This window comes from Lithobates pipiens, unplaced genomic scaffold (genome assembly GCF_037356315.1).
Source record: "Lithobates pipiens isolate NorthernLeopardFrog02 unplaced genomic scaffold, aLitPip1_a1.2 Scaffold_8, whole genome shotgun sequence".
NCBI classification, from domain to species: Eukaryota; Metazoa; Chordata; class Amphibia; order Anura; family Ranidae; genus Lithobates; species Lithobates pipiens.
The window spans coordinates 128,230,166-128,256,503 of NW_027507903.1; the positions used below are offsets into that span (position 1 = coordinate 128,230,166).

At 41.4% G+C, this 26,338-nt stretch overlaps 1 protein-coding gene across 2 annotated transcripts in view; it reads right to left on the reverse strand.

Annotated features, from left to right (window-relative positions):
* The window catches only part of LOC143960994 (protein tyrosine phosphatase domain-containing protein 1-like), a 92,353-nt gene that overhangs the window by 49,815 nt on the left and 16,200 nt on the right, over nucleotides 1–26,338 (reverse strand). The window contains exons 2-6 of one of the 2 annotated variants that reach the window (XM_077470087.1): nucleotides 15,355–15,554; nucleotides 3,442–3,522; nucleotides 2,657–2,775; nucleotides 1,399–1,536; nucleotides 142–689 (exon numbers count right to left, since the gene is read on the reverse strand). In XM_077470087.1, coding sequence (XP_077326213.1) covers nucleotides 142–689; nucleotides 1,399–1,536; nucleotides 2,657–2,775; nucleotides 3,442–3,522; nucleotides 15,355–15,533 — 1,065 coding nt within the window. In that variant the 5' untranslated portion in view covers nucleotides 15,534–15,554. Of the gene's footprint in view, nucleotides 1–141; nucleotides 690–1,398; nucleotides 1,537–2,656; nucleotides 2,776–3,441; nucleotides 3,530–15,354; nucleotides 15,555–26,338 lie in introns of those variants that run through there. The other variant, XM_077470088.1, reaches the window with a different exon arrangement.

Genomic DNA, 26,338 nt, shown 5'->3' on the forward strand with positions numbered 1-26,338 from the left:
GCTAAAAAAGAAATGCACAAAACTGCTACAAACAAATGATGACCTTCAAATTATATATTGTATTTAATCAGAGATAAGGGGCTTCTGTTCAAGTTATTGTAAGGAGTTACACAGTGATATACATGTGCCATAATCACTTACTGATGTGTCACCCATGAGTAGCAGTTGCAGTATTCCAGTGTCGCAGCTAAGTTGACTCTGTAGGAGACCTCTTCTCTTCTTTACTGTCTTCTCCTGTTCATTGTCATCAGTCTCACAAGTTGGTGTGGGCATCTTCTTACACTGGCGGTCATTTGCTGCTCTGACAATGACCTGGCGGAGGAGCCTGTGTGCAGCCTCTCTCTCCAGCTCCACCCATGGTCCTCTTGCTCTCCTACCCCCTGCCAACTGTGCCAGTCTTCGACATATCACTACCACTGGCTTGGGAAGATGGCGCAAGCTCCGAGCTTCCTGACCATGGAGAAGGTTACGTTGCTGAACCAGGTACTGTGCTAGAGTAAAGGAACGGTGGCCAAGGGGGGCCTGTGGAAAGACTGGCCATTGTGAACTTAGGAACAATGCAAAATCACACACCAGAGACACCTGCGATCCTGTCTGTATAGATCCAGGGCGACGCAGTCTCACAAAACGAATGGAATCTGCAGCACTTACATGACATGCATAGATCAAGTAACAAGCAATGAGAACACCTGGTGGAAAAGCAGAAGAATAGAATGCATGAAAATAAAAAAACTTGAGTCTTGACAATCACTTTAACTATCCTAATGGATCCTAACCCTTTCACACTGGCGATCTGATGAGGTCTGTCTGTCAGTTTTTCAGGCAGGCCTGATTGAAAACTCCATGTAAACCTATGGACATTTATTTACATCGGATTACCTCCGAATCCGTCCAAGTCCAGGAAAAAAAAAAAAGGTCTGCGTTCTTTTCTGTATTTTCATGCTTAAAGGTGATGTCTCTGAGGTAAACAGATGTAAGTCATACATCTAACATTGGTCTGGAATTCTCTGTTTTTTAAAAGAAACAGGAAACTGGACATGGATGGCACAAACGTTCTGTTCATGGATCCCCTACTGATTGGACCAGATAGAGCCCATGTGAATTGGGCCTAAGGAAGAAGGCACAAAAGTCACAAAAGTTATTCTGACTGCTCCTGATATTTCCCAATAAACTGATATCACTGGAATTAGCAGAGGGAGTTTATGATCCTGAAAAGCAAGTCAAAACATTAATAAATAAAATATAGCTGCAGCAATACATAACATGGTTCATCCCAAATGTGTATAAAAATATAAACAAATTCATGTAATTATTGTGTAACTTGAAAGATATAGAAGAAAGATATAGCAATCTATGTTTCTACACTATTCAGAAAGTGGTCCAGCTTGTCACTGTTACCTGTGCGTCCGAGTCCTGCATGACAGTGCACAGCGATTCTCCCCTCTCTAAGAGCAAATGCAATGACTTTCACTGCGTCCAGAATTCTGGGAACAGGAGCTACTCCAAAGTCTGGAAGACCAAAGTTATAGAAGCAGACTAGAAAGAATGAAATGGGAACAAAGTCAAGTGGTTAAAATGAAAGGCAGTAATGAAAACCATTTCCAAGTATATGTTAAACATTTTCACAAACATAGCTATTGCTTTAAAGTATAGTACATTCTTTAAAAACCAGGTCTACTTAAAAAAAATTGCCATTTCTAGTTAACATTTGCAATGAGTCTTTTTAGAAGTTGATCATTTTTACCTTCATGGTCATACCGAAGCAATAAAGACTTCCTAATTGTTTCAGAGTGTTAGGTCTTGGTTTTAATTCTGTACCTCAGGTTCCAGGCAACAGGCTTTTCTGTCATTGGCCATGGGTAATTTAGAAACAGGTGAGTGGGGCTAGAGAGGTGTCTGTCAAAAATTTTTATCCAGAGAAGGTTGTCTACAGTGTAGTAAGCCACATGATTTCCCCATTACTACAGGCCTTATTCTTGCTGTGCCATTATTCGTGCGTAGCTCTTTGAAAGGAATTGCCATGACAAATGTGAGAAATATAATCTAGGGAAACAGTTTATGTTATTTTTAGGACTAATTAAGAACTAGTGTATGTCTTATGCCACCATAAAGACAAGGTTTGATTTACCATAAATGGAGAAGAGAAGCAATTTGCAATACAAACTTAAGTTTGTATGCTGTTTAATTACCATGTGTGTAGATGAAGCCAGTGAAGAACCAAACTATGGAATGCAGAGGTTGACCAGAGACTTAAACCTGTGTGAATGGTGGTAGTTTTAATTGTAGATTTTGGGTCACATACAACTAGGCCAATGCAGGGTCCTCATTCCTAGGCATAAGGGGGAGATGGCCTACCACTTGCCCATATACTTATGAACTAACCAGATGTAACAATTAAAAAAATACTGGTCAAACCTTTTCAGCATCAATTGACAGTTGGAGAAATTAGGGAGAATGGGTAGAATGTCGCAAATGCACTAAAGCTGGTAATAACTTAGATGACCTGCAGAAGCTCTACATTGTTCATTTTGACAAAAGACCTTTCTTGTGTCAGTGACTGAAGGAATTATCTTTTCACTCTTTTATATTTAGCTATATATGCTCTGGATGTACCATTGAGTTACATCTAACATAATATATACAGAAAAACACTTACTGCCAGAATCCATAAAATCCTGGGGTCTGTATGAAAAGCCACTCTGAGGATCAAGGGAGTCTCCACAATAGCCATGTTCCCAGGGAATCTGTGCATTGACAACTGAACGTATCCCATATCTGTCAAATTATACAGCACAATTAGTTTTTTATTTTAATCTCACCCCACTGCAGTATGTAGGCATTTCAAATTCACAATCACTGTAAAGCAAAGAGAAAAGCCACAGAACACCGGAGGTATCACAAGTCTTTATTGTATCATCCACAAGCATGGCAATAACAGTCCCCGCCCTAGGGCCACCCACTGATGGAATTTACCCAATTAGGGCTTGATCTCTAGGATGCAGCCCTGATTGGGTGAAATGTGTCAGAGGAATGGTCATAGGGTGGGGACATATACTTGCATTGCAAGCCCATTCAAAATCAATGGGCTGCCTTAGTACACAAAACACTTAGTACACAAAACACACTGTGCTATAGAGTGATTGGAATGTTCATACTACCCAATGTAATTGGCCCCAGTCTATAATAACTGTGGTCAGCTTACTAGCCGTTATTACTGTAAAGGTTCTGCAGCAGTACAAATACCCTGCCATAGTATGCCACGTAGAGGAAAAGAAAAGATAGCCACAATGCATTGGCCTTAGGAATTAAGCCTTGAATAAGTAGATGTAAGCATGGCCAGCTGCCAAACACACATCTGTAAAAATACTGAACTACAATACTCTGAATTTTCAAAATGTACCTAATCTAATAGGTCATGCTTAGTCTAGGTTCTCTGTTTACCTGTGAAATTGCTCAGTGATCTTGTACTCCTGCATCAGACGAGTGGATGGGCGGCTCATAGCCAGAATTTCATCTGTAATCCTAAAACCTCAAATAAAGCCACAAACATAATAGTATAGGTAAACACATAAAATAACTACAATACTAATTAGCATGTCAAGTGATCAGCTCTTTAAATTGTATATACCAAGCATGTTCAAAGTCCGGCCCGTGGGCCAATTGCGGCCCGTGGTCCCGTTTCATGCAGCCCCACTGGTAATGCGGCGCTCAGGGATTTGTTGGGGGTCACAAAAGATATAAAGTGTATTTATCATACCAGGGAGGGGGCGGGACGAGTGCCGTCAGATTACATACAGGAGGATCTCCTGTTTACTTGGCGACCTCTGTAATAGGAAGTCCTGTCTCCTGGGCTAGCATTGGAAGACTGTTCTGTCTATCATAGGAGGCGTGACTTTGTATTAAAGAGGCCACCGAGTAAACAGGAGATTCTTCTGTATGTAATCTGTTGGCACTCGTTCTGCCCCCTCCTCGTCCCCTCTGAGGCTGCAGATGGGCATTGATCAGGCTGCACTGATGGCAATGGTGAGGCTGCATTCCTGGTAATGGTGCGGCTACATTCAGAGGCTGCATTCATGGTAATGGTGCAGCTACATTCAGAGGCTGCATTCATGGTAATGGTGTGGCTGCATTCAGAGACTGCATTCATGGTGATGGTGAGGCTGCATTCATGGCACTTGTGAGGCTGCATTCATAGCAATGGTGAGGCTGCATTCATGGCAATGTTGAGGCTGCAGATGGGCACTGATTAGGCTGCATTGATGGGTGCTGATCCTTATTTTGCTTCACAGTTCTTGACTTCAAATTACATTTTTTTCCTAAAATGTTCTTCTTAATGTGAAAGTGCGTGTTATATGCGATACATACTGTATAACTATAGCCAAATAACATGCCCGAGCTCATCCTTAGACTCTTCACCACACACAGCCACAAAAGCAAGAGAATTCTTGTTGGGCAGTGTATTAGTTAATTTGCATTTAATTTTAATGGTTCAAAAAATGTCAGGCAAAATGGTCGGCCCTCAGGCCGCGTACACACGCGCGGACTGTTCGCCCAACTTTGTCCGTCCAACAGTTTCGGCAAAATTAGCATGGACGGACATGGCCACACACGACGAACGAACAGTTTGCTGAAACCGTGCGCGATGACGTGAACGGCACGTACGACGGGACGAAAAATACGACGTCCTATACACTGCATTATAACTTTCGGCGTGTTAAGCCTTTCTGAGCATGCGCGGAACTTAGTTTGTCGAACAAGCCTACACACGGGCGGACTGTTCGCTCAAACAAGGTTTCAGCGGACAGTTTTACGGAATTTCCGAAAAACCTTGTTCGTCAAACTGTCCGCTGAAACTGTCCGCTGAAAGCCCACACACGAGCGGACTGTCCGCCCAAACACTGTTCAGCGGACAAAGTTGGGCGAACAGTCCGCCCGTGTGTACGCGGCCTCACGCATGTTCACTTCATCAAATCTGGCCCTCTTTGAAAAAAGGTTTGGACACCCCTGGTATATACAATAAAATGTTTGGGCACCTATTATGAAGCTGCATGGTTCTTTTCTAATTGAAAGAATGTTAAAGATAATCCATAATCCAATTGCATTTTAACAGTTTTTGTAAAAAAATGTTTACAAAAAATAATTTATAAGTAAATTATTTTACTATTTATAGAAAAAAAATGGTATGTCCATGACGCTGAATTCACAGAGTATTATGATTTTGCTAACTTTTATCTAATTTATACTTTATACTGTTTAAACTGTTTTTTTAATCCTTAACATATTGTTTAACCACTGCCTACAGGGCACTTTTAAAAGGAAACCAACAAAAAAATTCAAGATACACAAAGGTACCCCCGGATATTCATCCACTCACTCCAATAGAGTGGGGCTCAGTGGCCAAAGCAGCCTACAAAAATAGTAAGACACTGTACCAAAGAGGAGGCACAGTGCCAAATGCCACACTGATAGAGCCTTCATCTCCTATGATTCAGTGCTGCCAACCATCAAGTTGCACATCCCCATACCTGTAGTGATTTAAATTTGATAAATTTGTGATAAATTCTTAATAACCACAAATAACATCAACGACACAGACAAATTATATATAGAATGCAATAAATAAACGGTCCCAAAAGTTTTTCACATCACTGTATGCCAATAGTGTCCATATAAAGTTACATAGTTACATAGTAGGTGAGGTAGAAAAAAGACACAAGACCATCAAGTCCAACCTATGTGTGTGATTATATGTCAGTATTACATTATATATCCCTGTAGGTTGTGGTTGTTCAGGTGCGTATCTAATCGTTTTTTGAAACTATCGATGCCCCCCGCTGAGACCACCCCTTGTGGAAGAGAATTCCACATCCTTGCAGCTCTTACAGTAAAGAACCCTCTAGGTAGTTTAAGGTTAAACCTCTTTTCTTCTAATTTTAATGAGTGGCCACGTGTCTTGTTAAACTCCTTTCCACAAAAAAGTTTTAACCCTATTGTGGGGTCTCAAGCATCTCTTCTCCAGAGAGAATAAGTTCAGTGCTCGCAACCTTTCCTCATAATATCCTCCAGACCCTTTATTAGCTTTGTTGCCCTTCTTTGTTCTCGCTCCATTTCCAGTACATCCTTCCTGAGGAATGGTGCCCAGAACTGACCAGAGTTTTGTAGAGTGGGAGAATTATCCTTTTATCTCTGGAGTTGATCCCTTTTGTTTGATCCCCTTTTTAATGTATGCCAATATTCTATTTGCTTTGTTAGCAGCAGCTTGCCATTGCATGCCATTTCTGAGCCCATCATCTACTAGGACCCCCAGGTCTTTTTCCATCCTAGATTCCCTCAGAGGTTCTCCCCCCAGTGTATAGATTGCATTCATATTTTTGCCACCCAAATGCATTATTTTACATTTTTCTACAATAAACCTAATTTGCCATGTAGTTGCCCACCCATTAATTTGTTCAGATCTTTTTGCAAGGTTTCCACATCCTGCGGAGAAGTTTTTGCCCTGCTTAGCTTAGTATCATCCGCAAATACAGAGATTGAACTGTTTACCCCATCCTCCAGGTTGTTTACAAACAAAATAAATAGGATTGTTGCCAGCACAGAACCGTGGGGGACCCCACTACCCACCCCTGACCATTCCGAGTACTTCCCATTTATCACCACCCTCTGAACTTGCCCTTGTAGCCAGTTTTCAATCCATGTACCTACCCTATGGTCCATGTCAACTGACCTTATTTTGTACAGTAAATGTTTATGGGGAACAGTGTCAAATGCTTTTACAAAATCCATATACACCACATCTATCGGCCTTCCTTTATCTAGATGGCAACTCACCTCCTCATAGAAGGTTAATAGATTGGTTTGGCAAGGATACATTTTCATGAATCCATGCTGATTACTGCTAATGATACCGTTTCATTACTAAAATCTTGTATATAGTCCCTTATTATCCCCTCCAAGAGCTTGCAACAATTGATGTTAGGCTAAGTGGTCTGTAATTCCCAGGGATGTATTTTGGGCCCTTTTTAAATATTGGTCCTACATTGGCTTTTCTCCAATTAGCTGGTACCATTCCAGTCAGTAGACTGTCAGTAAAAATTATGAACAATGGTCTGGCAATTACTTGACTGAGTTCCCTAAGTACCCTCGGATACAAACCTTCTGGTCCCAGTGATTTAATAATGTTAAGTTTACCAAGTATAATTTTAACGTTGTCTTCTGTTAACCATGGAGGTGCTTCCTTTGATGTGTCATAAGGATAAACACTGCAGTTTTGGTTACCGAAGCCCCCTGATTCCCTTGTTAAGACTGAGGAGAAGAATAAATGCAATACCTTCGCCATCTCCCCATCCTTTATAACCAGATGTCCTTCCTCATTCTTTATGGGGCCAATATGGCCTGTCCTCCCTTTTTTACTGTTTACAAACTTAAAGAATTTCTTAGGATTTTTTTTGCTCTCCTCCACTATGTGTCTTTTGTGTTTTATCTTAGCCGCCCTAATTGCACCCTTACATTTCTTGCTGCATTCTTTATGAAAATATGAATGCAGATGATGATCCCTCAAACTTGTATTTTTTGAAGGCCTTCTGTTTTGATTTTATATGCATTATTACATTGGAGTTAAGCCATCCAGGATTTTTTCCGCTCTTTTAAATTTATTACCCAATGGGATGCATTGGCTAATGCCCTTATTTAATATGCTCTTAAAGCAGACCTATCTCCCCTCCGTGTTATTTGTTCCTAAGATTTTATCCGTATTCATGCCTTCTAGCAAGGTTCGTAGTTTAGGGAAGTTTGCTCTTTTGAAATTCAGTGTCTTTGTATTCCCCTTATGTTTCCTATTTGTGTGATTTATACTGAAGCCAATTGACCTGTGATCGCTGTTTCCTAAATTGCCCCATATTTCCACATCTATAATCAGGTCTGTATTGTTGTTAATCAGTAGATCCAGTAACGCTTTATTTCTAGTTGGTGTGTTTACCATCTGAACCATGAAATTGTCCTGCAAGACATTTAGGAACTGGCAAGCCTTAGACGAGTGCCTGGTTCCCTCCGCCTAGTCTATGTCTGGATAATTAAAATCCCCCATTATGATAACACTTCCCATCCTTGCTGCTAATCCAGCTTGTGATAGGAGATCCGTCTCCCCCTCCTCCCTCCTCCCTCCTCCCTCCTCCCTCAGGTTAGGGGGCCTATAGCATAATCCCAGTATTATTTTCCCTTAGCTTGATCCCTTTGGATCTCTATCCATAAGGATTCCACCTTTTCCCTAGCTCCCTTAGTGATGTTGTCTCTCACATTCACTTGTACATTATTCTTAATATATAGGCATACCCCTTCCCTTTTTTTACCCTCTCTATCCCTGTAATAAAGGGTATACCCTTGAATGGTTGCCAGCCAATCATGAGAGCTGTTGAACCAGGTCTCTGAAATTCCCACAAAATCAAAATCCTCCTCGTACCACCATTTCTAGTTCACCCATCTTGTCCGCCTGGCTCCTGCCATTGGTGAACATGCCACGTAGTTTAGACCGATCACATACTATCTGCTTATTGGGCGTTCCGAGATTGCAGCTAGGACTTGCTACTATACTTACCCCTTGGGTTTATGTGCTTTAGTCAACCTACCACTAGTGCCCCCAGTACTGCCCTCTGGAATATGTTCTGCTCTGACTATCTCTACCTCTGGGCCTCCCCCGTCTCCTAGTTTAAAAAACCCTCTAACTTTTTGGCCATCTTTACTCCCAGCTGATCTGCACCCTCCTTGTTTAGCAGCAGTCCATCCCTTCTATAGTACTGGTGATCGACTGAGAGTCCTCCAGGAACCCAAACTCCTCCTTACTACACCAGCTCCTCAGCCACTTGTTTACTTCCCTAATCTCCCTCTGCCTTTCTGGTGTGGCTCAATATAGCTGTAGTATTAGTGAGAATACTAACTTGGAGGTCCTTTTCCTCAATTTAGCTCCCAAGTCCAAAATCATTCTTTAGGACACTCCATCTGCCTCTGACCTTGTCATTGGTGCCAACATGCACCATGACAGCTGGGTCTTCCCCAGCCCCTCCCAATAATCTATCCACCAGATCCATGATGTGCCAAACCCGCTGATTCAATAAGTGAGCCATTGATTCTGCACAGCGGGAGTGGTGGTCATGAGCACTGCATGAAGAGGGATATTATGTGGATCATATAATATCTGTGTATTTTGGTTATAGTTTCAGACACTGGTTTGGTATGTTCATAAATATGTCACCTTGTTGATTTCTGAGTAAAGGAAATATACAGTATTAAAATAGCAAGACACTGTACTAGAGAGGAGGCATAGTGCCCAGGGAAATAATATTGAGATAGAGTCCAAAAATATCAAAAATAAATTTTATTGAAAAGTAATTACAAAAATTGCATAAAAAATAAACAACAAATCCTGTACCTTACACCATCTAAAGCAACGTTGTCTGGAGACAAAGACAAGCACAAACATCCACATATCCAAAATGATCCTATACAGCACTATGTATAAGTGCAAATGGAGGGGAATAGCAACTCCAGGCCAAGCAGTCCTGTACATGGATTTAATAAAAGCAACAGCCATTGCAAATTGTCAGGGTTCCAGAGGACGACAGTTCAGGCTAAGGGGACACTACCATTGACAATAGTACTTGGGGAATGGGAATGGGCATCTGAAGTTGCAAAGCCATAACCACTGACAGATAATGGATACAAGGAACTGAAAATTAACTGTTGGCTATTGGAGCCGGTCATGTGCTCATATGAGAAGCATAGTATTAAACAATTGTTTCCAGATGGCTACACAATGACCAAAATATATTGAGCAATGAAATTCCATTGGTTGATGTGTAGTTACGTGTTTCGCTGCTAGCTGGAGACCGAGTAGCAGCGGTATGCAAAGAAAGCTGATAAAGCTGATCCAGGCTCTCATCGTCTCTCCTTGTGGCTGTGCTCAGCACGCTGAACTCAAAGTGGAATCACTAGAGAGATGTGGAGAGTGATGAGGCACAGTCGAATGTACTGGCCACCTGCTGCTACTAGTAGTAGCACAAAATCCTGTGTTCCTATGGTGCTGTCCACACCATAGACCTAATATGGAGAAATTAACCCATAGGGATACCCTTCACTAAAGTTCTAGGGTGAAAGCTATCTGCCCAAAGTAAGATGTTGGCCGCCGTGGGTTTTCGAAATGTGGAAGTTTCCAGAACACCATCCTGCTTTGAAAATTTGAAAAGGGAATCGAAACAAGATCAAATCCAAACATAAGTCTGATATTGTGTGTATTACCATTGAGTTCATTAATTAACTCCTGCAATTCAGACTCGGGTTCCCTTCCAGACCACCAGAATATTGTTGATGTAACAAATCCACAGCCTTATAAATCTATCAAGGGATCTTAGTTTATATACCCCCAGTTCTTCCCACATACCCAAGGGTTGGCACACATATGAGGGAGCCCATGGAACATTGTTAAATTCAAAATAGTTGTTATGTAGGACAAAATCTAAGAGGTCCAAGACTAATTTGTTTTGATGAGCCATTTGTAGACAAAATGTTTGCAGGAAAAATTCCACAGCTTTTTGTCCCCAGTGATGGGACATTGAAGTATATAACGGCTCCACATCAACACCGACAAGGAACCAATCATAATCAATAACAATGTTACTAAGTTTGTTGAGAACATCCTTGGTGTCTCTCACATATGATTCCAGGGCAGGAACCATTGTCTCCAAAAGACCGTCAGTACATTGACCCACCCTTTTTAGGGGTCCATTGATTGCAGAGACTATGGGTCTTCCTGGGAGTTCAATAAGTCCTTATGAAGCTTAGGGATAGCATAGAAAACCGAGAGATACTTATAGATGGTTTAATTCCTTTTTAGTGATTAGGAATTCTTCTTGTCCTAAGATCAACTTTTAATTGATTTCTTCAACCAAAGTCGAGAAAGGAGAGCTTGAAAGTCTCAAATATATGTCTGGATTACCCAGTTGTCTTTTTACCTCCTCAACATACTTCTCTTCACTCATCAGAACCACATTACCTCCTTTATTGCTCTTTTCAATAACTGTTCCCTTCGCATTCTTTAATTCATTAAGGGCTGCCCTTTCTTGTCTATTTAGATTATCTCAATTGAAATCCTCCCAGTTTAATTTCTTTAGCTCATTACTTACAAGGTAAAAAAAATGACCAATTAACTTATTTTTTGAAAAGGGTAAACATTTTTTAGATTTGTATCTTTTGGTCAACTTGTCTAAGAATCATTGTGTCATCGTATATTGGCGAATCAATATCAGATGGTCCTTCATCCAGAAGGGCCAAAAGATCTTCATTCACTTTTTTGACCTACTCCTGAAGGATTTCAAATGCTGCAGGACTTTTTCTTTAAACTGAAATAAAACCTTGCCCATAAAAAGATTTACATTATGTCTTTAAACACTGTAAACTCCTCCATTATTTGTTTTGGGAAAAAAGGATAGGCCTTTACTAAGGATTTGTATATGGGATTCTTTTGGTTGACAACCTTATTATCTGGACTTCCCAAGAGAGAATCACATATTAGGTTCTCCTTAGTTGACTCCTTGTCCTGTAATTGTGTTCTGTATTTTCTCTTTCTTTGTCTTTTTCAATTTCTATTTCTTTTTCTTCTGTCTCAAAATACCTGTCTTTTCCTGTGAACTTTTTGCCGGGGACAGTGAACTGTCCCGCTCTTGATCTAAAAAAGTGATTGACCAAACTAAACCATCACTATCAAGGTCCCTCATAGCCATATCTGTTTCAGGGTGGGGGAACAGAGATCTACCCTGTCTACGTCTAGACCTATTCCTACCGTTTTGTGAAGAGAGGTCAAAGATTTCATATTTTTCCCAATCAAGGAGATCCATTTTAAATTGTATTCTATCAATTTCCTTTCTAACCAAGTCGTTCTGTTTAGTGAATTCCTATTTTTCTTTAAAGGGGTCTAAGTCCAATCTGCTTTGTTCTATCTCAGTTTTTACTTTTACCAATTGTAATTTTTCCTCTTCTACAATCAACTTCATTAGAACTGTACCATGAGATATACATAGTTCCTTCCATTTTGGAATAAAACTATCAGTGTGCAGATATACCACAGGAATGACTATCTCTCAGACATCTAGGGATTATCCGTTGGGAAATATAATTCTCCCAAAAGGAAACATCCCATTTCCGATTAAGATGTTTAATTAGAAGTTTTTTATGACTTACACATAGTGCTATATAGGATCAGTTTGGATGCGTGGATGATGTCTAGACACTCTGTTTGTGATTTGTCTTTGTCCCCAGACAACATTGTCATTAGATTGTGTAAGGTGCAGGATTTGTTGTTTATTTTTTTATGCAATATTTGTAACTACTTTTCAATAAAAACATTTTTTGATATTTTTTGACTCTATCTGGATATTTTTTCCCGGGGCTCTATCAGTGCGGCACTGGGCACTGTGCCTCCTCTCTGGTATAGTATCTTACTATTTTAATACTGTATATTTCCTTTACACAACTCAGAAAGCAACAAGATGACATATTTATGAACATACCAAACCAGTGTCTGAAACTATAACCAAAATACACAGATATTAAGCACATCCCCATTCCTGTAGTGATTCAAATTAGATAAATGTGTAATATATGGAATGGAATTAAAAAAAGTTCCAAAGGCCTTTACATGACTATATTCTATAGATCACCAATAGTGTCCATATATGATCCACATAATATCCCTCTTCATGCAGTGCTCGTGACCACCACTCCCACTGTGCAGACTCAATGACTCACTTATTGAATCAGCGGGTTTGGCGCATCACGGATCTGGTGGACAGAATACTGGGAGGGGCTGGGGAAGGCCCAGCTGTCATGGTGCACGTTGGCATCAATGACAAGGTCAGAGGCAGATGGAGTGTCCTAAAGAATGATTTTCGGGACTTGGGAGCTAAATTGAGGAAAAGGACCTCCAAGTTAGTATTCTCACTAATACTACAGCTATATTGAGCCACACCAGAAAGGCAGAGGGAGATTAGGGAAGTAAACAAGTGGCTGAGGAGCTGGTGTAGTAAGGAGGAGTTTGGGTTCCTGGAGGACTTGGCCGACTTCTCAGTCGATCACCAGTACTATAGAAGGGATCGACTGCACCTAAATGAGGAGGGTGCAGATCACCTGGGCGTAAAGATGGACAAAACGGGGTTATTAAAATAAGAGATGGGGGGAGGGCCCAGAGGTAAAGAAAGTCAGTGCGGAAAACATTCTAGAGGGTAGTATTGGGGTATTAATGGTAGGTTGACTAAAGCCCATAAACCCAAGGTAAGTATAGTAACAAGTCCTAAACTACGTGGCATGTTCACCAATGGCAGGAGCCTGGCAGACAAGATGGGTGAACTAGAGATATTGTGGTACGAGAAGGATTTTGATTTTGTGGGAATTTCAGAGACCTGGTTCAACAGCTCTCATGATTGGCTGGCAACCATTCAAGGGTATACCCTTTATCGCAGGGAGAGAGACGTTAAAAAAGGGGGAAGGGGTATGCCTATATATTAAGAATAATGTACAAGTGAATGTGAGAGACAGCATCACTAAGGGAGCTAGGGAAAAGGTGGAATCCTTATGGATATAGATGACTCACTCATTGAATTTGCACAGTGGGAGTGGGTGTTACGAGTACTGCATGAAGAGGGATATTATGTGTATTATATAAGGACACTATTGGTGAACTATAGCATACACTGATGTGAAAGACTTCTTTTTGGGACTGTTTTTTTATTGCATTCTATATATAATTTTTCTGCGTTGTTGTTGTTATTTGTGGTTATTAAGAATTTATTACACATTTATCTAATTTCAATCACTACAGGTATGGGCATGTGCAACTTGATGGTCGTCAGCACTAAATCATGGGAGATGAAGTTCTGGAAAGAAACTTTACTATGGCAGTCTATGGATGATTGGACTACAATACCCATTGGGAGCTGAGTATAAAAAGCTGAATACCTAGGGAGGAGTCTGAGGTGTGACCATCACTGCTCCTGTGAGCACATCAACCTGACACAAGCCTGTAGCCCTGTGCTGAGGACCGGAGTCATTTCAGGGAGACCCACAAGTGAACTGACATCTGAACAGCGGGACCTCTGTTGCTGGGACTGGTGAGAGGATTCTGTTGCCATTAACCTCTTGCTACTAGCAGGGACTGAGCGGGACTGAGCACATAGGGACTGGCTATCTAACTAGCAGCATTATTTATGCAGACTTTACTGGTACTGTACCCATGTGCATCACCAGAAAGACTGGGCCCCAAAGCCAGCCAGCTGAAGAATTAGGGCTAAAGACTGCTCATTCAGACAGATGCTCCACAAGAACTTTGGCTATTGTCTATATTAAGAGGTACCACTTTAGGGAGTTATACATTTCATCACTGCCATTCATATAGAGTGCACTCAAAAGTGGATTTAGCCTTCTGTTTACAGATTAGTTATCAAAGTCTTATCATTGCTGTTACCTATGTTTCTAATTCAATTGGCTATTACCTAGTTTACTTAGCTGCATAACACTTCATCCTATGGGGCAAGAAAAATGTTTAATTGACTTCTTTTTCTTCAGGTCAAATGTTTTTCAATAATACAAAATACAATGAATGAGGAAAATTCCATATTACAGCCACTAGATGAAGCTGATAATAATAGTTAATAAATACTTATTTATGTTAATCAGCTCCAACAAGTGGCCATAATGATAATTCAACCTGGAGAGAAAATAGCCCGTATTAGTAATTTTTTTGCTTGTGCTCACAGATAACAAATGTACATGCAGATTTACATGATGAATAGATCAGCTTTTTTTTTTTAAATACACCCCTAAGCCCTTGTACACACTGTCGGACATTCCGACGGAAAATGTCCGATCGGATCGTGTTGTTGGATAATCCGACCGTGTGTGGGCTCCATCGGACTGTTTCCGTCTGAATATCCGACGGACCAAGTTTTCCAGCTTGGCTATAAAACTTTCCGACAACATAATCCGATCGGGCCTTGTCCGATCATGTGTAGAGAATTCGGACAAAGTGCCACGCATGCTCAGATCAAATTCCTACACCAAAGCTATTGGCTACTAGCCTGAACGTAGTCCTGTCGTAACGAAATAACGTCATCACATTCTGAACGATCGGATTTTCCGACAACTTTGTCCGACCGTGTGTATGCAACAGTTTCGGACAAAATCTGTCGGACAAAATCCTGACGGATTTGGTTGTCGGAATGTCCGACCGCGTGTACAAGGGCTAAGTGTTGTTGTAGGAAGGCATTTATACGCTGTAACGAGCCTTAAGCATTACCAAAACCTACAGTGTCTTACCAGGAGGAGTACAACCCTGGAATTGCTTGTTGCTCCATGGACCAGTTTTCAGGTCCCTCATAGCGACACTCACGGCCTCCACATGTAAGGGAGCAAATTAAATGATGAGGTACAACCTTAACAATCCGCTCTCTGGTATTAGAATAAGATGGGAGGGGCTCTTCTCCGGAAGAACTCATCCTCTAAATCGGGCTGGAAACCTGAAAAAAATATGTAACTGGTTAATAAGGTCAGTCAATAAATAGCTGCAAGAGAACTGTAAATATCTGCCATTAAAATACATAAAAGTTTTGCACACAAAGGTGAAAAGGAATGAAATTGCAGAGTTAAAAATTGCTTTTGTTATTGAACATGATCTAGAAAAAAAAGTGATTTTAGTAGTGAAAACGTGGTATTTTAAAGTCCAGCTTTTATAACATGTTACATGTTACATGTTACATCTATATGTATTTCATAACGTGTCTCTGGCAATTTGTCCACTGCAATGTCGCAGCCCAGCTAAAAATCGCTGATTGCCACCATTACTAGTAAAAAAAAATGAAATGTCATAAAAATATCCCATAGTTTGTAGATGCTATAACTTTTGCTCAAAGTCGCTGCAAACCAATCGATATATGCTTATTGGAATTTTTTTTACCAAAATATTAGCAGAATACATATTGGCCTAAATTGATGAATAGATTAGATTTTTTACATTTTATATTGGGTATGTTTTATAGCAGAAAGTAAAAAATATACTTTTATTTTCAAAATTGTCAGCCTTTTTTCGTTTATAATTATAAACAAAAAGGGAGCACTCAGTGAAAATATATTATTAACATATATTATTAATTGAAAAATATATAATATATGTATGTGGCATAATACATATTATTTTTTGAGCACTATATATAGAATACGAGGTGCAAAGTTTACTCACTATTTAAATTTTTTTGTTCATAGTACAAAAAATAAAAACCGCAGAAGTGATCATTTGTGGGGAAAATAAAAGAACATAAGTTGTATTTGAGTATAACATCGCAAGTCAAGTGCAATTGTCAGTTAAAGCAATGCAGTGCCGTATAGCAAAAAATGGCCTTGTCATGACAGGGGATGAACCTTCCGAGGCTTAAGTGGTTAACATTTTTCCTAATTATAAAATAAGCACTACATATGAAATGGAAACATGTAAAAGAGTATTAAAAAATAGCAAAGTGGCAGACACTGTGGAACATGTACCAATGCAAGAAATACTGATTATATATGTTGCCCAAACAAACCTTCTGATAAGGTTTTAAACAATAGCATACGTCTGTGTCAACAACAAGCTCCTGTCATCAAAGAAACAACTGAGAGCCTTTAAAACAAGAAATTGAAAGCTTCACCTGTTGGTTCAAAAACTGAAAATAAAATATTAAAGCAAAATTTTTGGTAAAAAAAAAAAAATTGCAATAACCGTGCATTGATTGGTTTGCGCAAAAGTTATAGCGTCTACAAAATAGGGGATTCATTTATGGCATCTTTATTGTTATTTTATTGTGACTGCGATATTGCAGCGGACACTTTTGACACTATTTTGGAACCATTCACATTTATACAGCAATCAGAGCTATAACAATGCACTGATTACTGTGTAAATGTGACTGGCAGGGAAGGGGATAACACTAAGAGTGAGGAAGGGGTTAAATGTGTATCCTAGGGAGTTCTAACTGTAGGGGGAGGAGACTCACAAGGGGAGAAGACCGATCGGTGTTCCGCTGTACTGGGAACACACCATCGGTCGCCTCTCCTCTGACAGGACGTAGATCTGTGTGTTTACACAAACAGATCCATGGTCCTGCTGTGTTCACGGGCAATCGCGGGTCCCCAGTGGATGTTGCGGCTGCTGGGCACACACATCGGGTGCCTGGTGACGAGCCCCCTAGAGGCTAGGGGAGTAAAAGACTTCATATGGCGGCGGCCCGGAGGGATAAAGGGTTCCTGCCGCCGTCATATCACTATGCACAGTAGGGAAGGGGTTAATGATTCATTACTTAGATCATTTTTTATATTTAGGCCCACCCGGCACTTCGGATTGTCTTTTCCTGTTACAATAATTTTTTGAGGTTTGTAAACAATTTGGAGTTCCATTAGCAGTGGAAAAAACTTCTTAGCCCTTGTACACACAGTCGGACATTCCGGCGGAAAATGTTCAATCGGACCGTGTTGTCGGATAATCTGACCGCGTGTGGGCTCCATTGGACTGTTTCCGTCAGAATATCCGGCCGACAAAGTTTTAGAGCTGGGCTATCAAATTTTCCGACAATTTTATCTACAAACGATCGGAAAAAGTCCGATCGGATCGATCGGACTTTGTCCGATCGTTTGTAGAGAATTCCGATCGGACAAAGCGCCACGCATGCTCAGATCAAATTCCTAGACCAAAGCTATTGGCTACTAGCCTAAACGTAGTCCCGTCCTTAAGAACGAACGTCATCACGTTCCGAACGATCAGATTTTCCAACAACTTTGTCCGACCGTGTGTATGCAACACATTAGCCTTCTACTTGCCTGGATTTTTTAAATATAACAATAGATACAGTGAAAATGACATGAGGGAAGATCTTTTAGTTTGGGTACAATTTCTTGAGAACTTTAATGGTAAAGGAGTGTGGCAACCCAATTTTAACCTCTTTACGGATGCCGCAGACACCATTGGTTTTGTAGCCATATGGCAAAATCACTGGTGCGCAGAAAGTTGGAATTCTGAATGGCAGGTAAGAGGTTACTTGAAAAACATAGTCTTATTCGAGCTCTTTCCTATAGTTGTTGACCTTGAGGCTGGGGCTCTGCGTTTAAGAACAGAAGAATTATGGTCAGTACAGATAATAGTGGGGTTGTATACGCTATTAACTGCTTGTCATCCAAGTCTCCGCCTGTCATTATTTTTCTTCGTTACTTAATCTTTAAGTGTTTAAGCTTGAACATATGGATCAAGGCTAAATTTGTGGCGGGGAAAATTAATCATTTGGCGGATTCATTATCTTGATTACAGATGGACCGTTTCTTCGGCTTATTACCAACAGCGGATGCTGTGGGAATGGAGTGTCCATCCCATCTTTGGGATTTGATCTAAGTCTAATTGCGGATAATATCACAAATTTGGTGGTGATGGCTACCCTGGCAGGATATTGGTCAGCTTGGTTTCTATGGTTAGCCTTTCTGGACTCCTTAAGCAAAAAACATATTTTTTTTGAGAAATTGATACTTTTATTTTTAAAACATCTATTTCTACAGAATTATTCATGGTCTCATGTGAATAAAGTTATGTCCAGAATCTCTGTCTGTTTAAAATGACAGACCTTGCCTTCTTGTTCAGGTTTTTTCTCGGTTAAGCAAGCACTGAAGGGTTATAAGAAAGATAATTTTAGTGTGAATAGGCGGAGGCCTATTACTTCAGATCTTTCAAGAATGCTGTGTGATTCCACAGCTTGAGTGTGTGTTTTCTGATTTTGAAGCGGTAATGTTTAAGGCAGTCTTTGCAATAAATTTCTTTGCAGCACTCAAGGTTTCTGAGTTTGTCCAGTATAGTAAAACAGGTAAGTTTGGTTTGCAATTTAGTGATGTACTTATTACAGATGAGGTTGTGACAGTTTTTATTAGGCATTCTAAAACAGATCAGTTGGGTAAAGGTAGGTGGGTTAGTCTTCATGCCTTCAGTGGCTCCTACATATGTCCCGTTAAATTACCAGCAAGCTATTTACATATCAGGCCTCATTTAGGGCCTTTTTTGTTTATACATATAGATGGTTCGCAATTTGCCAGATTTCAATTTATTAGCGTTCTTAAAAAATGTGTTTCTATATTGACTCTACAAGGACATTTTACATCCCATTCCTTTTCAGATCGGGGCAGCTACTGAGGCATCTAAAATTGGGCTAGACTCAGATTTCATAAAGTTAGTAGGGAGACGGAAGGCTAATGCTGCGTACACACGATCAAATTTTCCGATGGGAAATGTTGGATGTGAGCTTGTTAGCGGTAAGTCCGACAATTTGTATGCTCAATCGGACATTTGTTGTCAAACTTTCCGCCAACAAATGCTGGCTAGCAGGCTCTCAAATTTTCTGCCAACAAATGTGTGTTGTTGGCTTTTCCGATAGTGTGTACACAAGTCAGTTGGACAAAAGTCCAAAGTACAAACATGCATGCTCGGAATCAAGGACGGACGAGCCGGAAACGCTCGGTCTTGTAAACCTAGCGTTCCTAACGGAATTATCACATTGGCTCGTCGTACGTCTTGTACATCACTAAGTTCGTAATTGTTGGCCAACATTTGTGTGACTGTGTGTATGCAAGACAAGTTGAACCCAACACCCTTCAAACAAAATTCCAGGATTTTGTTGACGGAAAGTCCGATCGTGTGTACGAGGCATTACAGTTACAAGTTATATGTCAGACTTAATTCTATCCTTTGAATCGTTTCCTTGGCCACTCCTTCGTTTTTTGGACACAGCGCAGAGCAGCTCTCAGAGAATACTCTGAAAATTTAGGTTTGGATCCAGCCAGTTTTAAAGTTTTTTGGAGTGGGAGGAGAGGTATGGTGTGGGCAGATTTATTCTTTGAATTGGGTCATTTGAATACATTTTTCCCCCTCCTGATATTTTGAGTATTCATTTGGGGGGAATGACATAGGGCAAGGAAAAATATTTAGTATTCAAAATGATATTATTGGTTTTAAGGCATCTTTTCCACAGGTCTTAATTGTTTTTTACAAAATAGTCCCAAGGCTAAGGTGGTTGGAATCACCTTTGCTGAGGCCACTAGAGAAAATTAGAAGGGTGAACAGGGCAACTGAAAAATGTCTGAATTCTATTGGAGAAATTTCTTTCAGACACAGAGTCCTGGAGGGTGGTTATTCCAGTTTATACAGAGATGATGAATACACCTGAATGGCATAGGGTTGGACATTTTTAATATGGATCTACGGAGTTGTATTGAGCAGGCCTCAGTACAGGGTTGTTGTGACAGATGGGTTTAGTCCCACCTGTCATCTGGGAAGTGAATAGTTAAAATTATTTAAGTTACAACTTGAGCCTTGGTGGCTTGAGTGTATAAAATACAACGTTATTATTTATTCGAAGTATATTATTTTAAACCAACAATAAATGGTCGGGCCAGCTATTATCCAAAAAAAACTCTGTGTTTGGTGTATTCTTTTTTGGTATGTTGCCTTCCTGTCTGTTATCTCATAAATGGAAAGGGGGAGGGGTTTCTAGGAACCCCCCTTTCCTCATGGGATTATGACAGGAAGCAGTTTCAAGCACCTCTGTGTGACTTATGCTGCGTACACATGATCAGACATGATCCGCCCATGTGTGGGCTCTGGCGGACTTTTTCTTTCCAAAAGTCCGGTGGACTTAGAAAGAAGCTTTGACTCAAAATTGTCCGGCGAACAATCCGGCCGTCTATGTGCTTGTCCGCCAAACTTTTGAAATGAACGGACTTGCCCACACATGGAGAAAAGTCTGTTAATTTTGAACGCGGCTCCAGGTAGACGGGACTAGCGCAGGAAGTCAATGTTGCCGCCTCCATCAGCGAGATTGACACCTCGCTGGCCCCCGTCACCTGGTATGGACTTAAAGGGGAAGCACTACGCTGAAAAAACGGCATGGGGGTCCCCCCAATGTCCATATCAGACCCTTATCCAAGCATGTAGCCTGGCCATTTAGGAAAGGGGGTGGGGACGAACGAGTGCCCCCCCCTCCTGAGCCGTACCAGGCCGCGTGCCCTCAACATGGGGGGTGCTTTGGGGAAGGGGGGGCTCTGTGGCCCCCCACCCAAAAGCACCTTGTTCCCCATGTTGTCCCCATGCTTGTTTCCCAGGTTGTCCATTCAACAGAAGCCATTCTATTGATCAACTTCTGTCAAACAGGGATGGCCATGCACTGTTCAAAATTCTGCCAGTCCCTTCTGAACTAGATGAATTTAAATCTGTCAATGGCCAGCTTTATTCTACAAAGCTAATTTTCTAATTGCATTATTTCTATCTTCATCTTTTGTAGATTTACAAAATCCAGTATTCTCCAACAATGTTGTACAAATGTAATTGGTTTACTGGCCTCCCGGACTGATGCCTTCCATCACAGACCAATGCATATGTTCTCCCCTCAAGGGCTCTAGAACTTCCTAAGCCCATCAGTGTTGATTTACTAAGGACAAACTAGCTGTTTACTTTACAAGGGAAGTGGCACTGTGAATAGGAAATTTCCTCAGAGCTTAGTGAATGCGGTGCAATTTCACTTTGCAACAAATACACGGCCATTTACCAGAAAAATAAAAAAAAAGCAAAACGTTTTTACAAAGACTGAGAGATGTCAGCTGACAAGGCCTACGAGTGTAGCACGGGGCTGGTCTGTCTGTTTGATCCCAGCTTCCATTCCCTGATAAACATGGCAGCCAGGCACTCAGTAGTTCACAGTCACTTCAGTCAAGAATTGGGCAGTAAATGTTTTTTACAGTTTATTTGCTTAACCAATTAGGACCAGTTAAAAACATATTTTTTGCTAGAAAATTACTTAGAACCCCAAACATTATATATTTTTTTCTAACACTCTAGACTAGAGAATAAAATGGCAGTCTGTTGCAATACTGTATTTGTGCAGCGGTCTTACAAGCGCACTTTTTTGGGAAAAAATACACTTTTTTGCATTAAAAAATAAGACAACAGTAAAGTTAGCCCATTTTTTTAAAATTGTGAAAGATATTGTTACGCTGAGTAAATTGATACTGAACTTGTCGCGCTTCAAATTTGCGCCTGCTCATGGAATGGCGACAAACTTTTACCCTTAAAATTCTCCATAGGCGATGTTTAACCTGCCTGGCGGTATTCCCGAGTTTGGCTTGGGCTGGAATTTCAGTACCACGAGCGGTAACCCCGAGCCAGACTCAGGATCGTATCGCAGGATACAGGGAGACTTACTTACCCTGTCCCCTGGATCCAGCGATGTCCCCACGCTGTGTGTGCGAGCCATCCTCCGCTCGATTCACACAGTGCCCGAGTGTCGCCGAGCTCCTTTCCCTGCGACGTTACCACGCACGGGAGCGGAGATCGGCGGAAAATTCAAAAAAGTAAAAATACACAATACACATACAGTACTGTAATCTTACAGATTACAGTACTGTATAAAAAAATACACACCCCCTTTGTCCCTAGTGGTCTGTCCAGTGCCCTGCATGCACTTTTATATTATAAACACAGTTTTTTTCTGCCTGGAATTTGGAGATTGCCCATAGCAACCAAAAAGTGTCCCTTTATGTCAAAAGAGATTTTAGACCAACTAGAAAACAGCGATAATAAATTAGAATCACTTGCAGAATTGAGCGATAGCGATTTGTGGGGAGATCCGTCATCAAACACTAAATCTAATGACACCGACAATTCTGCAAATGAGAAAATTTCAGTGTTTTTGGATTTGATTACATTATTGAATAATTTTTATTATTATTTGTTATCATTATTTATAGTTATTTATTATATTATAAACTTTCTCATACCTGGGATGTCTACTAGACTCTTGTTTGAACAGATTTAAGAGAGTTATTTCTAAGAATTGCAGGCCTACAATATAAAACGCCAAATTTCCATGCAAAATAATTGTACCGCTTTCAGCACCTAAAATCTGAAATAATCATACCGCTAGGGAGGTTAAAGAATTCTACAGGTTGCATGCTCATATGTGTGGTTTGAACACCGTTTCCTATGCGGGCGCTGCTCACGTATACATTCGCTTCTGCACGCGAGCTTGGCGGGACAGGGTGCGTTTAAAAATGTTTTTCTTATTATTTATTTTACCTTTTATCTTTTATTTCTGTTCTTTTTAAAAACAAAATGGTATCGCTTTTATTCCTATTGCAAGGAATGTAAACATCCCTTGTAATAGAAAAAAAGCATGACAGGACCTCTTAAATATGAAATCTGGTGTTAAAAAGACCTCAGATCTCATATTTACACTAAAATGCAATAAAAAAAACGAAAAATTTTTTTTTTATGTCATTTGAAAAAAATAAATAAAATAAAAATGTCTCTATAAGAGCTATGGGCAGACGTAACGTTTTGACATCGCTTCCGCCATGCAATGGTATGGAGATGGGGGCCATCTTCCCCTCACTCGTCTCCATACCACATACGGAAGAGGACTCGTTCGCCTCCACCGCTACCGACGGCTCTGGTAAGTAGTGGAGGGCACCATAGCACAGCGGGAGGGGGGGGCCTCTCCCGTCGTCGATAAAAGTGATCTAACTGCGAATCCGTCTCTGAGACCACTTTTATTTGAAAGTGGACCACCCGCTGAAGAAGAGAATACTGGGGTTATGGTAGCCAGCGGCTGCCATAACAATGATACTCCTCTTCAAAGTACCGACGTATAAAGACGGCAAGCAGTCCGTAAGTGGTTAAAGAACTGGTATAGGGTGAGGGTGAGCTTTGGGATGCTGTGTACACACGACCCGACTTTCTGGCAGAAAAGGTCCTACAGTCTTCCCGATGGACTTTCGACTGAGTTACGGCGGACTTCCAAACGAACGGTCTTGCCCACACACGAATGGATCAAAGTCCGTTCATTTTTAACGTGACGACGTACAATGGGACTAGAAAAGGAAGTTCAATAGCCAGTAGCCAATAGCTGCCCTTGCATCGTATTTGGTCTGTCGGACCAGCATAATGACAAATGGTTTTCCCGATAGAAATTGATTCTATCGGACAGATTTGTTCTATTTCTAGGTCTGTTGGAATTTTTGAAAAAAAAGTCAGATGAAGCCCACACACGATTGTAATATTCTGTCTGACCTTTTCTGCTGGAAAGTTCGGTCATGTTTATGCGGCATAAGAAACTTCTAACAAACTGTAGTTGAGGACACTATAGCTGATCTGCTCCTTCAGGGTGTGAACACCCTCTTTAAAGTGAAGAATAAACTGACTCGAAAAATAGGGACTCCTCAACAGGAGTAAAGTCCTGGATGTACTGAGAAAAGAGCTCCCAAGTAAAGCAAAGGAAAGTCTATAATGTCTAAAAGGCTAGTACTCACTGTGCCCTAAAAACTGTGTCGCTATCTGCAGTATCAATCAGCTTCTGTACTTAATTTCCTGTGTCCTGGATCCTCAGATGAGCTTTCTGTGTGTGTTCAGGAGGCTAAGCCAGAGGTCTCCCAGACCAAGCAGGAGTTGAGTCCCCAAAAACGGATTCTTGCATGTTGCCGCTGATCTCCCCCAGGAACAAGAGAAAGCTGTTCTAGGCCCCAGCCTATTTATATGCCTCTCAGCCCCTGCTGATCACTCACTCTCCTGACCAGGGATTGGCTGAAGAGGCATCAATATGCAGGCCGAGGTCTAAGCTCTTCTGTCTACTTTATCCCAGAGCTCAGTGGGATGTTGGGGAAAGTAGCTGAGCCTGCTCCCACAGAAGCTAGAACAGACACTGCTAATCAATAACTGCTAACCACTTGGTTACAAGGAGACCAAAAACTAAATTTACCAAACACTAGTAGCCTACTGGGGCATAGATAAAGTACTCTTTGGCCTGTTTCACACAGGATTCAGCTTGTATATGAGACATAGCTTTTACAAAGCATTTTTAGAGCTTTCAACAAGCTTTGTTGAAGCTTTTAAAGTACCATTCAGCTTAATTTTAAAAATGTTAAAACACAGATTTTAATAGGAGTGTTGGCAGTCACTTTAAACAAGCTTCTAGCAGGCTTCAGCAGGCATACAACCAGTGGCGGCTGGTGCTCAAATCTTTTGGGGGAACGCAAACAAACTGAAAAATGCTGAAAAAAAACATCAATTGCAGCCACTGTGCCATCAAACGCAACCACTGTGCCTATCAAATGCAGCCGCTGTGCCCATCAAATGCAGCCACTGTGCCATCAAACACAATCACTGTGCCCATCAATTGCAGCCACTGTGCCCATCAAATGCAGCCACTGTGCCTACCAAATGCAGCCACTGTGCCCATCAAACGCAGCCACTGTGCCCATCAAACGCAGCCACTGTGCCCATCAAACGCAGCCACTGTGCCCATCAAACGCAGCCACTGTGTCCAATCACAGCCACTGTGCCCATCGGTCACAGGCACTGTACCCATCAAACGCAGCCACTGTGCCCATCAAATGCAGCCACTGTGACCATCAATCACAGCCACTGCCCATTAATCGCAGTTACTGTGCCCATCAAACCCAGCCACTGTGCCTATCAAATGCAGCCACTGTGCCATCAAATGCAGCCACTGTGCCCATAAAATGCAGCCACTGTGCCCATAAAATGCAGCCATTGTGCCATCAAATGCCACTACTGTGCTCATCAAATACCGCCACTGTGCCCCATGAAATGCTGCCACTGCGCCCATTAAATGCTGCCACTGTGCCCCATCAAATGCTGCCACTGTGCCCATCAAATGCTGCCACTGTGCCCATCAAATGCCACCACTGTGCCCATCAAATTCCACCACTGTGCCCATCAAAAGTTGCCACTGTGACTCCCCCGGGCGCTTGCTGTCTGCCCGGCACTTACACTATCTCAGTGGGGCAGTGGAAGATAGCGGCCAGCTGTGTCCTCCATGCGTCTCCTCCCCTCCTCTCCTCCTGATAGGCGTCCAATCACAGCACCTGTCATATCAGACAAACAGCTGCTTCCTGATTGGCAGAGGGGCGGTTCAGTGTTAGAACAGTGAATATTCATTCACTGTTCTAACACACCTGGTTGAACTGTGAGCGCAATTCTCTGCACTCGCAGTTCACCTTTTTTAAAGCCTATTAGAGACTATAGCTCTAATCAGATGCTTCAAAAATACACCCCCACTGCTGGAATTCAGGCGCCCGGCATTCGATAAGGGCCGCATGCCTGAGTAGGGGGTGGCGGCGGCAGCGGTGGCCACGGATAGATTTATGCTATGCATGAATCTATCCATTATTCATAGAGGGGGGTGTCTGGAGAGAGGGGGCAGTGCCCGTCTGCCCTTAATGGACGCAC